At 41.1% G+C, this 14,521-nt stretch overlaps 1 protein-coding gene across 1 annotated transcript; it reads left to right on the forward strand.

Moving 5' to 3' along the window:
• Nucleotides 1-795: 795 nt before the first annotated feature.
• Nucleotides 796-13,330, forward strand: ATRIP (ATR interacting protein; the record flags this gene model as incomplete). Its single annotated transcript, XM_080350573.1, is given in 14 exon segments — nt 796-1,496; nt 2,071-2,182; nt 3,589-3,759; nt 4,180-4,295; nt 4,610-4,770; nt 6,146-6,241; nt 7,019-7,046; nt 7,048-7,191; nt 8,373-9,104; nt 9,748-9,890; nt 10,314-10,405; nt 11,342-11,425; nt 11,658-11,907; nt 13,263-13,330. Coding segments are annotated over 14 exon segments (2,865 nt in total). The 5' UTR covers nt 796-828.
• Between the last annotated feature and the right edge of the window lie 1,191 nt (nt 13,331-14,521).

The raw sequence follows: 14,521 nt of genomic DNA on the forward strand, positions 1-14,521 counted from the left end.
ATGGGGTGTTCTACAGCCAAGTATTAGATTAGGACTGCAATTTTAAAAAACCCGATAAAAACAAAATTCAGTCTGCAACAGAAAATTGGAGTAAGTGCTTTCTGGTCTTTACAAGCATTGTGAGCTGGTTAAGTGAAAGTAATTTCCTTTCCTGACAGTCTTGTGTCTTATATTGCCATGGGGTACAAGCAAAGCCACCACTGCATATGTGCAGCCTCATGTTCCTCTGCAGCTCCCTCAGGCTGTCCTCGCAGGCAGCCAGGAATACAAACGGCCTGCTGGGACAGCAGCCAGGACCCGTGTTTGCCCAGTGTCCGTGTGGTTCCTCCATGCTCCCGTGTCAGAGAGGCAAGAGCCCGGTCCGTGAGCCTCCCAGCCCGGTGCAGGCAGCAGCGGAGGCCGCAGGCGACCCCATGTGCCCCGAGCCTGGCCCGGGCCGTGCGGCAGTGACCCAGCCCCACACCATGATGTGTGTGACGTCACCTGTCAACGCTCTGACGTCAGCAGCCTTCCCCTCACGCCGCTGACAGGACGGACCTTCCCACCGCTTCCAACCGCTCCACTCACGCCTGCCCTCGCGCCACCCGGCCAATCAGCGAGGCGCTTGCAGCGCCCGTCGCCGCGCCAATGGCGGGGACGCTTACAACCGGCTGCCGCGCGCGCCGGCGCTGGGTTTGACCCCCGGGGGCCGCCGTAGGTGCGGCGGCTGCCCCATTGGTCGGAGGGACGCCCTGCCCGCCGGTGATTGGTGGGCGGTGCGGCGCGCGCATTGCGGCGCGTGGGGCCAGCGGCCCGTCCCCCGGTCCCGGCGGCAGCGGCGCCCCGGCCATGTCGGCGCAGCCCCCGCCGTGGCCGCGGAAGCGGAGCGGCCCGGCGCTGTGCGGGGCGGGCTGGGCCGGGGCCGCCCCTCCGGCCGCGCGGGGCCGCGGCGGGGCCCTGGAGAACGGCTTCCCGCCCCACAAGCGCCCCAAGGGCGCGGGGCTCGGCGAGGGGCCGGGAGATCCCTTCGGGGACAGCGACGACTTCACGGCGGACGACCTGGAGGAGATCGACATCCTGGCCTCGCAGGCGCTGTCGCAGGAGCCCGTCGCGCCGCGGGCCGCGCCCCCCGCACACGCGTGGGGCGGCGGAGGCGAGCGGGCGGCGGGGCTGCCCCGGGGCGGAGCGCCCGCCGCGGCGGGGCCGTGGAGAGGTCGGTGCAGCGGGGACCCCGGGGGCTCCCGCCGCGGCGGGGGCTGCGTGCTGACAGCCCGGCCCGGGGCGGGTGTGGCTGTCACCGGGGCTCCGGAGCCCGCCCCGCTCTGGGGGCAGGTTTGCTGTCCCTCCGGGATTGCTGTGGTTATCCCGCCTGGCTCGCAGAGCCGCGCGGTGGTTTGCCGGGTGTTGGAAGAGCCCGCGCGGATTCGGAGGGATAACCCCCAAAGAGTCCCATCAATAACGCACAGGCAGCCACATAGCATTAAAATAACAGCACCGGGAAGCTCTAGCACTGGCCTGTAATGTTGATTCTGTATGCTAAATGTGTTAAATAAATCAAAACGAGTTTCATACATTTCTAATATGCTTTAAGTATCATTTATAGTGTCACGCATGTTGGCTAGCAGACTGTTACTTTCGCTTGTAAATGCATAATACATCTTATTATCAGTTGATTTTCAAATTTACTTTGACAAAGCATACAGGATACAGGGGTTCGCTCATAGTTAAAGTACAGATGGCTTAAATCCTCTGTTTTAGCAATGCTGACATTTGTAATCCCTCCAGGTCAGAAAGTTTTCTGTTAACCTTTATTTACAAAATGTATTAAATTATCTTGGAGGAAATACTTGCACTTACTGTGGCTCATCTTGCTGTTTTAAGATATTACAATAGAAATGTTTGAAGGGAGAGTTTTCTTCTCTGTTTTAAGAATTGACGCACAAGCTCTAAAAAGGTGATTGTGGAGATCAGATGTGTGTAATTTACCCATTTGTAGTGACAGGATAAATATTAAAATATTCAGATACATGTAATGGCAAATAACAAAATCTTGATGTTATTGGTGATGTACATACATCATCTGTGCTTCAGAACAGATCTTGTGTTTTTTTCTGCAGAAAAAGGTGGTACAGAAGACAGTCTGATGAGAGATGCGTTCCAGTTTGAAGTGCTGCAAACACAGCATGAAGAAATTAAACAGAAGGTTAGTGATACCTTCCCCTCCCCTCTAAATACTAATTTTTTTGATAGGGCTAACTGAAAGGTGGATAAGTTCAGTTCCAAGTATTTCCTTCTAATCAAGTTGATTAGTAATCTGTGAAACCCGTGGATCTATTAAAAGCGTCATGCTAGAAACAGCCGTAGTAATATTAAGAGTAAAAGCAATATTTTATTTCTTGGTCATTTCAGATTAGCAAATGCTAATTTGTCGGTTTTACTTGTTTCCTATCAAATCCATTCTCCTCTCTCCTGTCAGCTCGTCAGCAAGAGTGAGTTTGTGCAACTTAAAGATTTGAGAAAGTGACTTTTAAGTTGTGTTTTGTTATTTTACATTCTGATGATCCCTTACAGAAAGATACTATGGGGAAGAAATAGATGCAGAACAATAAGAAGGTACAAATGCCTGTACCAAGTCCATCTCTTCTGTGGCAGACAGCTAAGGAAGAATACAGGACCCGAGCAAGTTTATGATAATATTTTACCAGAGTAGTCTTTTAGCCTCTGGTAAAATTTCATGTAGGTAATTCCTGACCCAGAAATACTATATGTGCATTTAATATTTTATAGTGTATTTTTTTTAAATGCTTGTGTATTTGGTTTTGGATATCTTTTACTGTGAAGGCATCCACGGATTAACAACACATTGTGTCAGGAAGCTGCTTCTTTGATTTTATTTTGAACTTTGCACATAATGATGATTTCCAGTGGCTGGGTCTTGGCTGTTATGAGAGGCAGTAAAGGAATAATGTGAACAGCACTCAGACCTCGCCAGAGCTTTGTTTCTTTTGTTTTCTCACAGTTGTGCTTTTTCCCAGATGGGAGGGTCCAACCTGATTTACCTTTTGTCACCCTTCTGTTCTCCGAATCTTCTCCAGTTCAATTATATCCTTTATTGGGGAAGCTCCTACCTATACACCGTGTTCAACATGGCATAATTTTACATAGTGGTACAGAGGTGTCTTTCTGCTCTTTTCTCCCTGTTTTTCTGAATAACTCATTCTATTATCTCTCAAAAGTCTTGTCTCTGGGGATGGTTGCTCAGAGAGTATTTGCGAAGACACTGAATAAATTATTGATATGTGACTATAATACTTTTCAAAGAGACAACATGATCGCAGGGAAAGTGAAAGAGAAGAATGGTCCCTGACAGACACCGGGACGGGATATGAAGATGTATCTTTGCTGTCATTTTATGATTCTGTTAGAGAAAACAGATGAGCCTGATATAATCAGAAAAATATTAGAAGCCATATTGCAGAATTTCTGAACTGGGTTACAGAAGCATTTTTCTCCCTACAAAGTATAAATATACCTAATTTTCAAGCACATCATGATGTGAATACATACTTCTGGTTATATACATCCCTTATGGAATTAATCTGTTTGCAGCTGAAAGAAATGCGGGATGAAATTCTTATTAAAAATGGAGAAATAAAAATTCTGCGTGACTCACTGCGGCAGATGGAGTGTGCTGTGGAGGAACAGAAAAGATCATACATGCTGTTGGAACAGGAAAAAGCTCAGACCCTCAGTGAGAAAGAAAAAGAGTTCTCCAAAAAGGTTTGTAACTCTATCACAGTTACCTGCGCATCATGTGCAGAAGCTGAATTTATGACTTAATGATGTCATGGTCCATCTTGTCAAAGAAAGAACATTTGCGTGAAATTTCCTAACTATATACCCTTTCATTTTCCTATCCAGAAGAAAGTGTAAGCACTTTCTGAGGCTTTTATTCTGCCAAAATAAGAGAGTAAAGTTCAAGTGTCTTAACAAGTCACATGCTTCTTGCCTGAAGTCTTGGCATTTGGTTCTAAGAGAGTGTTAATTGGACTGACATACATAAAAATGGAGATGTTATGTAGAGCTCACAGTGAGCAGGTGGTAACCTTGAACTCTTATGGTAGTTCTAGTCGTTCTGGAGTTACAACATCACTGAACTATTCAGTAACAGTAAAACTGTCCTTGTAATTCCTCTTTCAGTTACTGTCATTACAGACAGAGTTGCAGTTCAAAGATGCAGAAATGAATGAATTAAGAACGCGACTCCAGAACTGTGAAAGAAATAAACAAGTTGCTCAGACGGTTTTAACGCCAAGGTATGAGTTTTCCAAAATGAATTTGTGTTCCCTTTTTCAATATGCCTGCTTAAACTATTGAAGAGGTTTTCTTTCTCCATATAACTCTTAGCTCTGTTTTCTTGAAGAATTACAACCAAAAAAGGTCTGTTGACCTCTATGGAATTTGCTCAAAAAGAGCCTTCCTTGTATCTGTGACAGAAATGCAAGGAGTTTATAGTGAAGTATCTTTAAAACATCAATATGACATAAGCTATTAAATAGATCATTGTTTATTGTTTAATAAAATGACAAAAGAAATACTGATTCATCTAAGTGTTCGATTTTTATTTTAGCCCTAAGAAGAATTTTGCAATACAAGTGAAATCAGAAGGATGTTCTCCACAGCCTGGAAGAAGATCTTTTCCTACAAAGGAATCCTTCAATGCGGAGATGTCCACAAGACCATCATGTTCTTCAGGAAATCTGATTGCCCCAACTACTTCGATCAAAGAAGGTAAACCCCTATACAACAAGGCACATTTTTAGCTGCATATGTACATTCTGCCTTCGAGAAGGGTTTTTGTACCACGTGGCTGAACAGTTTCAGTAAGTTCACTGTAGAGAAAAACAAGTATTTGTTTTATTTTGTTTTTGCTGAAAGTTCACTTTATTTTATACCAATTGGCATTAAACAGCTATGACAGAAATTTGCATCCATCTAATTTGAATTCACCCCTTGGTGATGCCTGTCTGCCAGCTGCCCAGATGTCAACGATGAAGTGGCTGTTGGCCACAATGAAAAACTTTCGTTTATGATGTGATGAACTAAAATATCCAAATTGTTATCTGCCTTTCTCATTGAAGAAAGAAGAACAGGAAATAATTTGCTTATGTCTTGAATCACTTCGCTAGTCAGCTGGCACATTTTTGGTATTCCTGTGGTTTTGGCTATAAAGCTGACCTTTTTTGGGATTTATTTTAGATGGTACATATTTAGCTATATTGAAATTAAAAACTGAAGCAGTTTACCCATTTCCTCTTTTATGTGTAGGGCAGGAATACTCACAAAATTGGTCTTGAAATCCATTGAGTAAGGCTTAGGAACTGAATATATGCGTGTATTTGGAGATTGCAATAATATGAAACAAAAACGGTGGGTTTTTTATAGCAGCTGGCTGCCATGTTTCCATAGGAAATAATAAATGGGAGAGATTTGGATATCATGAACTAATCCTTACAGGAAGAGTCATGAAATGCCTGAGATGTTACTGTCAGTTACAGTATTAAATCTGAAACTACATAGGCAGTATGAACTCCATCAAGAAGAAAAATACAGTAGCCTTAAAGCATTAGTATTGGTATTTTTTCAGCCCCCTGACTGTTTGTTATAGTAAGAACACTCAAGATGCCTATTTGTTTGAAAAACACATTTAATTATTTGTATTGTGAACCCTGCAAGGCTTTTGGCTTTGGTTTGGGTAGTAATTGTGACATATATAGCTGATTGAAAGCTTATGAATTGCTCAATTTTTAAAAATTTCTTTTAATGTTGATTTTTAACTAATGTAGTCATGTGAATCTCTGCTTAAGGTACAGCATTTTTTTTTTAAGAAAAGTTGAGAGCAATAGTACTGAACAATCTATAGAACATCTGACAATAACGCTGACATTTTATTCACTTCTCTTATTTTGCAGAGCAAATTCCACTTGCATCACAGCTCTTAACTATTGTTTAACATATCTGAGTTAAACAAGACAAATGTTTTTTCCCGGTCTACCATCTGTTTAATTCCTGTGTAACAGTTGCGCTAACCAAACGTGTGTAAAGCACAGGGACAGAGATAGGAGCAACGTAGTTCTCATAGACTCATAATCACTGTTTGTTTTAGACAGTAAGAAAACCCATCCTGAAGTTTTATCCGTGAAGCCTGAAGCAATGGGAAAAAACGGTTCCTGCAAGTCTGTACATAAGCGAAACGCACAAGGTAACGTAATTCTGTTACTATAGAGAAATAGTGAGCCTTTTGAGGAGCCGGCCAGGTGCCTTTTCCAAGCAGCGTCATGCTGAGGAGGCTGCTACTCACAGTCTCCTGCGCAGAACAGTCATGTTCAGCCACTCGCTTTTTGCTTTGAATATTGTGATTTTTGCAGTAAAACATTTCAGATGGTATTATTATCTTGTATCCTAACAAGATTCTTACATTGTCATTCTATTGAAGGAGAAAGTTTGCCTGAGTTTTGCTTTGGGGAAGGGTATGGATCAAGAGGCATCTTATTACAAGGCTGGCTCTTTCAGTATTAATTTGCTATGCTTTTTATTGTAAACAGATCTAAAAAACAGGACAAATTTACTTTTTTTTAATGAGGGTGCAAACAACAGAGCAACATTTACAACAGTCAACACTGGGAAGTCTTCAGGGTACTATTTTATTTCCAGTTCAGAGTAGAATTGTATCACATAATTCTAATGTCTGGACTGGAGGGCAAGTCATCAGGACGGTTGGGATATAGGATCATTTGGCTCAAGATACTTTGCTAACAGCAGATCGTAATTAAAATATCTCTGAATTTAATTTGGTTAATATTTAAGTCATCTCTTAAATTCATGTTTCTGAAAATAATTTCTAGAGAATGATTCTCTACAAGGATTCTCTCTTGTAGAGCAAGAAGATTTGTAATGAAAAAAATATTTTGAGGTCTAGAGAGCTATAAATAAGGCCGATCTTTTGAAATATTATTTTATGTTGGTGGTGGTGTTGGAGTTGATGGTAAAGCTACTCCAAAGACCATTATTTATCCTTCCAGGTTCTATCTTGCTGAACGCCCTGATGAAGCAGCCCCTTGTCCCCGGGTCGTTACTGGGGCTCTGCCATCTTCTCAGCAGCAGCTCTGAGCCCCTACCTGGAGCTGTATCGCAGCCTAACTATTTGGATACGTAAGTTTTACTTTTTTTGTTAAACTGTATCTGACGTGGTCTTAGTATAGTGGCATTCCCTATGCTACAAAATGCTTATTCAGGTAGGATAGCTCCTTCCTTGTGTTAAATGCTGTTTTGCTCAGGCTGTTTACTGCAAAACTTGGAACATCATTCTGCATATTTGATTATTAATCTTTGATTATCATAGCTACTAAACAATGGAACAACACTAAGAGCTAAACTAGGTTACTTATGTATTAGGGGAAGGCACAGAAACATGTTTGTAAAACCTGGGAGTGATTGTTAGCGGCTTCTGTTGTTACTCACTTAAGGACATAAAACTTTCATTGCAATGAGGGAAGTAGATACATAATCCTGAGTTAAGTGGGAAGAAAATGTTGAAATATGATCAAAAGAACAGTCAACTTTATGTCTTCAAAGACTAAACTATGTTCAATTTGTAATGTACCATTTATGTGCAATTTTCCAAGTTACATTTATAGTGACCTGCAAAGCATTTTAAGTATGAATATTGGATATCAATTATAATTGGTATTCACTTCAAAGAATTAGACTGTACCTCCTGAAATACCTCTGCTTTTCTGATGGTGTTTTATTAGTAATTCTTGTGGGTTCATTGCAAGGCTCATATCTCATTGTCCTTGTTATTTATGGAAGCAGAGGTAGCGTGTTTGGCCTTTGTAGCTGCAGGTTGACTAGTTAATAGCTGAAGTCTCTCATCTCTGGCCAAGAAAATATTTTTTTGTTGTTTTTGTAGTCCTTTAAAGGCTCCTACATTTTACAGATCAGTGAGATACACATATTCCTTCTTCCAGAAGCCACCAAATAACATCAGGGGAAGATAAGAAAAGATATTAAAAGATATCAAAAGCATGAAACCGAGAAGCCAATGTTTGAAATGTAGTGTCAGACAATGGCTTGCAGTGAGCTGCTGAATGACTCAGCTGTCAGCTCCGACTACTTTCACAAGGCCTAGTAAAGCTTGCAAGTTGCTCTTCCATGAGGGTATCAAGGAGTAGGATTTTTTTTTTCCAATTCACATTTTATTTTGGGAACAGAATCTCTTATTACTCTAGACTTCTGATTATTTGATTCAGAATATGGATCACTCAAATTTCAGCCATGTTCTCTGCCTTTTCTTTTGAAGTATTTCCCTGCTTTTCATTTTATTTGGATAGGAAGCCCACACAACTAGCCAGCAGCAGGACAACTCAGGAAGAAATTGCTCCTCTTGTATCCCTGCGAGAAGCTCAAAAACTTGCAATAACAGGCTTGAACTTGATTGCCATGGATGAAGGCTTATCCGAAGGAAGCCCAACGGAAAGCCGGAGGGAGTTCTTGCACCTCACGCACTGCAAGATCCGAGGCGCCGTGCACCTCTTGCCCTTGGTAGAACACCATATCAGCGCGTACTGCCAAGCGGTACAGTCGGTGGACAAGTCAGTAAATGGTTCGTCTGGAAACCATTCAGCTGTTTCTTCCAGAACAAACACAAATATGGTGTCGAGTAAGGATGACTTCAGGTTGTCTCTTGAAGAAACTACTGTTATATCTCTGGGTATTCTTTATTATTTGGCATTTTATAGTTGGGATGTTGTCCATACGTTGCTGTCTCCTGACGTGGAAGAAAGTTCTGCTGTTGGGGATGAAAAGGTTTCAAAGATGGACAAACATGCGTTGTGTGACAATCAGTGTGGTAACCAAGAAGATACCAGGATGCAGGGAGGGCTGCCTGTAGCTCCACAGGATGCTCCCAATCACGATCAAGCTCAACATTCTTTGTTTAAAAAGCTGCTCCAGGTTTTAGCTTTTTCTGCTGCAAGAGGTTCCCAGACTGACAGTATACTGAACCAAAGCCTAAAAGTTTTGGTGAAATTAGCTGAAAACTCAACAATGGACTTGCTAATAAAGTAAGTCATTAATAGCTTTTGAATTATTTGAGAGTCTGTTGTTTAGCAATTTTCATTCTCTGTTGAAACTAATTTGTGCAGATGACAGTAGAAGTTTTGACACTTGTGGGACAATATTGCATTTCTCGGGTCACCTTTGAGAAGCAGTTGAAGATCTTTCTACTGCCTCTGCTGCTAATGAATGTGATAATTACCCTGTCAGTGACCAGATTTGTGTGTGATGTTCATATGAAGCAGATGCTGTTGCCTCATTGTGTGGCTGTCACTTGAAAGTGAGAAAACTTCTTAAGGTGATATGCAGTTGATCCAAATATCTGTAACATTCATTTTGGGCTTTTTTGTGGTTGCTGGGAGATGCATAAGGAACGAGAGCACAGGATTTCATTGTGGTAGGTAAAATGCCACTCAAAAGTGAGACATTTCACCTGCTAACAGTCTAATACACACAACCATAGTACGGATTGCAGACCAACTGCCAAATGTAACAGAATGTGTTTTTCTGTATACTTTTTGACACGTAAGTTGAGATCAGGTATGTCCTGAATGCCTAAAAAGGCACAAATTACAACGATGTGTGCAAGAAATAGTGTCTTTTCAACTTGTCAGCACATTCCCATTTCTAACTCAGATTTTTCTTTTGAAGTTTTCAGCACTTACTGAGTAGCCAGGTTCTGCTGCATTGTCTGTGTCCAGAGACCCCTTCACCTGCTGTCCTTCTGACCGTGAGACTCTTGTCTGCTCTTGCTCAACACCAAACCTTGCTTGCTCAGCTTTGTTCTCATTCAGGTAAAAGACTGTGTAACACAGACAGCTGTTATCAGCCGAATGTTAGTTAGCATGACTAAAAGTAATGCAAACAGGCCTTGCTCCAAGGTGGTAAAACCCCCAAAGGCAAAAAGCCTGCTATGCTACCTGAAAACCTGTTTCCTAGTGCAGTGATTATGTTATTGTTTGAAGAGTATTTTTGTCTTCTGGTATCTGTTCTGCATGACAAATAGTCTTCATCCAGTTCCTTATGAGTGAAGTAGAACAGTATTACCACAAACACATATATAACGTTTAGGGATATTGGTGTCTCCAGTTTAAGACATCTCAAGTAAAGCAAGAACCTCAGCCTGGATTTTCTAAAATGTTTTCTCATGTGCCAAAATTAATTTTTGTCATAAGCAATTGACTAGTTGGGAAAGGAACAAGTTACCTGTTTTTCAGACACCTGCCTTCTTCTTGCACTGTACACGTATATTACATCAAGACCAGATAAATCCGCATCTGAAATGCTCTGGCTTCAGCTGGAACAAGAGGTAACCACAGCTGTTTGTTCACATGCTTTTTCCTGTTATTTCCAGTTGGGGGAGCAGGAGGAACAAGGCAATGCACAAATTGTCGGAAAACAAAGTTCTTTCCCCAGCTGAAATAGAAACTGAAAGTATTTGCTTTACAGTAAGGGATTACATTTATTTATTTATTTTTTCTAAGAGTAGCTGCTTGGAACTGCATCAGTAACTATTCTTGAAGAGAACATCAATCATAGTAGTCATAGTTAAGTCACTGAAAAAGCAAAAGAGATCCTAAGATGGCTGTAAATATTCAACCCTGATCTTTATTTTGCTTTTAGATTGATAGAGGATTAAAATGAAGCAAGATCTATGATTAATTTTGATTGTATTAATTATTTCTGAACTGTATCTTAAGAGTTACTACATATAAAAGGCAGTCTGTAGCAAGTCAGGATTGTATGCATTGTATTCCATGGAAATGCTAGCTTGCTGTATAACAATCATTATTATATACAGGAAGAATAGCTTTTGAATTTAATTTGTATTGTTTGTACTGACAGTGGTGACTTGTTCGAGGTTCTACCATTTGCTGCACTTGTGCTCTCATTTCAAAGAATTCTGAGCCATTTTCAATATCCCCCCCTACCTACGTTGTTATATTAACTGTAAACATACTATTTGTATGCAGTGAATTAAGGCCCACTGTGCCTCACCAGCCTTTCTCATCAGAAAGCTGAAAAGGTTTCTGTGCAAGGCAAATTCTATGTCTGCAAAATTTTACAGGGAAAAAAACATTAACGATTTTTTTTCAGTTAAAAAAATCAACAGTAAAAAAAAAAAAAAACCACACTTGAAACTAGTAATGAAATATCATTTCTACTTCATTTGCAGCTTAATTGCTCGCTGATTCTGCAGAACCCTAGTGCTCATTCTAATGCAATCTGCGTGTTTTCGTAACAGACGGTCAGACTCCTGAGGAGGTGCCTGCGGTGCTCTGGTCCGGCGGCGGCATTCACTGGGACAGGCTGCCAGTGTAACCTCGAGGTACGTCACGGCGTCACTGCAGGGGCTGCTTAACCTACTGAGAACCTAAAGGCATGCCTAACAAAGCTGAGGTAGCTTTTGGCCCTTTTCTTAGAAGTGTCCTGTACTTTAAAGGATGCCACCTTCTAGGAAGCTTGCTTTTGCTTGCTAGAAAATATTAAAAAATATTTAAAATCAGTGAAGTTCTGCTGCTATAACTTAGTGTACTGAGGCACTTTTTTTCCTCTTGCAGGTGGTTAAGGCGCTAATTATAATGTTACATAGACAGTGGATGAAGATCAGAAGATCTGAGAACAGTTTGTGTGCACATAAGGAACAAATTATTCAGTTTTTACGGGATGCTGTTTTACTCTTACACAGCCTATCTCAGAAAGATAAACTGTTTCATGAACACTGTTTGGAAGTTCTTCATCACTATGACCAAGCCATACCAGGCATAAGAGCCATTCTCAAAAAGACTCAAAAACTGAGCGCCTGTGAAGGTAAAATGAGTCAGATGATAATGCTGGCTTTTTTTCCTATGCTGTAGAGATAGAGATGCCATTACTGTCCCTGTCCTCATTGAACAAGCACTATGTACCAAACGCCATGAATGTTTGTTGCTCAGACCTTTGAAGCCAGTCAATAGTCTGGTGCTTCTCAATATTCATTATACCAAACCACTACTATTCTTTAATAGTTCTATTTTTTTCTTCTCTCCATAGAAATATCTCCCTACTATCTGATCAAACAAAATCCTATACTCCATCTCTGTTTCGCAGAACAATCTGCACTATACATTACCTTATTTAAAAGCAAAACAAAACACATTATTCCAAGTCTCCAGCTAGCATTACACCTTTTCTCTGCATTTTTTTTTCCTGCATCCTTAACATCTTTTTCTTCCCCTTCCCTCTTCTATTCCCAACCTTCCTCCGTTAACCCAAAAGCTTCTCTAGCCCCTGTCCATCAGGACTTGCCCCTTGCTTTGCACACTTCTGGTGTCCGTTTCCCAGAAAGAGCTTATCATGTGAAACTACCTCTGCTCCTTGTACCGTGAGGCTGTTTCTTTGCTCACTCATGGCATTATTTACATGCATACTGCAGATCTGATGTGAAGATTGTGCTCTTTTGTCAGCATGTGGTTTGCTACAAGATACCAGGCAAGGCATCTGGTGTTATTCAGAACCGGAGCAATAAATCCTTTGTTGTTGGTGTCCATATTGCATCAGCAAGGCAGGTCCTGCAAGCATGTCACTGCAAATTACAGTGACTTTTTGGGAGATGCTAAACAGTGTGGTGTGTATTTGTTCTACTCGGATGGCTTGGAGTGTCCTGAGCTTTCCTAGACCTTTGCCTAACACCTTGTCTAGTTCTGCTTGGGAATGGACCAAGCCAGTGGAACAGCTTGTGGTTCTGGGGACGGTGGTGCATGTGTGTGCCTGCAAACCTGTAGTAACTGTTCAGGTTCTTCCCTTAAAACACAAAATACTATGCTTTTGTCCTAGTGGCTTTTTAACATTAGTTAACAGAAAGGAGGTTTTAAACTTAATAAATAGTCAGAACTAGTTGTAAAATAACAAAAGTACCCTTTACTGTTTTCCCACTAATAGCTAAATTTAATTGACTGTCCAAGATAAGCTCCCTCCCTTAATACCTAAAAAGGCATTAAGGTGAGGGAGAAGTTTGTATGACAAAACACCTATCTAAAGACCTGTTTGCGTTGAACTTGAAAAAGGATATTTGCTGTATACGTCTATAGTCAGCATGTTTAAAATTGCAAAGAGATACCAGCTATAATTATGCAATATCAAGTAGAATAATTATTCTCTGAAACATGATTTTTTTGTTGTTGCAGAGCTGATTTTGGATGAATTGTATCCTCCTGAGCCAGAAGCAGAAGACCAAGGAATGGACTCCAGCTAGCTAAACCTAGCAAAGATCTCTGTCCTTCCTCATCTAAGAATCACTGCCAGTATAAATCTGAAATTTAGATAATCTATTTTATTAAGTGATAATCTAAAAGTTGCACTAGAGCACAGCACAACTAAAACACGTTTCTTTGTTCTGATTACTTAAGTGCCACTTAAGTGTAACTGAAAGTAAAGAAATTCTGATGTTAAAATTATACTGCAATGTACTGTTTTGCTGTGCAAAACTATTCAATGGCTTATGACTGGGTCTGTTTATGAATTTAATCAGTTATGAAATCGCTGTGAATGGAACGCAAATTTTACTATTGTGTTCTCCATTTTACTGTCACTACAGCTGATTTTATGACGCTGCATGTGTTGAGATGTTTGGAGTCACTTGAGTTCACATGAAAGTCTTTTGAACGAATTTGTTTCTTTTGCAGCTGTAACACTGTCTTGCTTGACTTCCACAATTTTCCTATTGATATTAGTAAACAGTTCATTGTGATTTTAAAAACCTTTCTAGAAATAACTCAGAGTTGGCATTTCAGTTCTGAGAGAGAAATTCAAATCCCTGTAATGATCATCTGAGTTCACTCATTTTTCTCAATGCATTGAATCTGCTGAAAGTGTCAACTATTGAGATATCCAAGCAAAAAATACTGGAAATTTATTTTTTTTAAATGTTACCTTAGAGGATGGTAACACTGAAGAGAGCATTTTGTCTTCATAGGTGAAATAAGGATATTTAAATGTGTGCAGAGTGACCATTTTTTGGTTGTCGTATCTGGAAAGGCAAGGCAGTGAAGATGAATGAGCATCTCATTCCTAGGATGGAGCACTGATGACTGGAAGAACTGTGCTACACCCTTTCAACCATATGTGATTATCAGCTGTTACACTCAGCTGCAGGTATCAGCTGAACTTTAGACCCTGAAAAGGGAAGTGTGAGCACTACCTAAAATGAGCCCACAGGTTTGTATTTCTAAATAATTGGAAAGCTTTTTCCATTTTTTGATAGATACTTGATTCAGAACAAGCCTGGCTCCAGAGACCAGCAGCAGAGACAGTACCAGAGTGGGAAGGAGGCCCTTGGAAAACTGGGAAACATCCAGTTCTCTGGTCATAACCCCAAGAGGCTGTGTCCTGCCTGGTGTGCCTGGGCAAAGAGCCCCACTCCAGTGTGTTGGACAAGCTCTTGGCG

Source organism: Nesoenas mayeri, assembly GCF_963082525.1.
Source record: "Nesoenas mayeri genome assembly, chromosome: 10".
NCBI lineage: Eukaryota > Metazoa > Chordata > Aves > Columbiformes > Columbidae > Nesoenas > Nesoenas mayeri.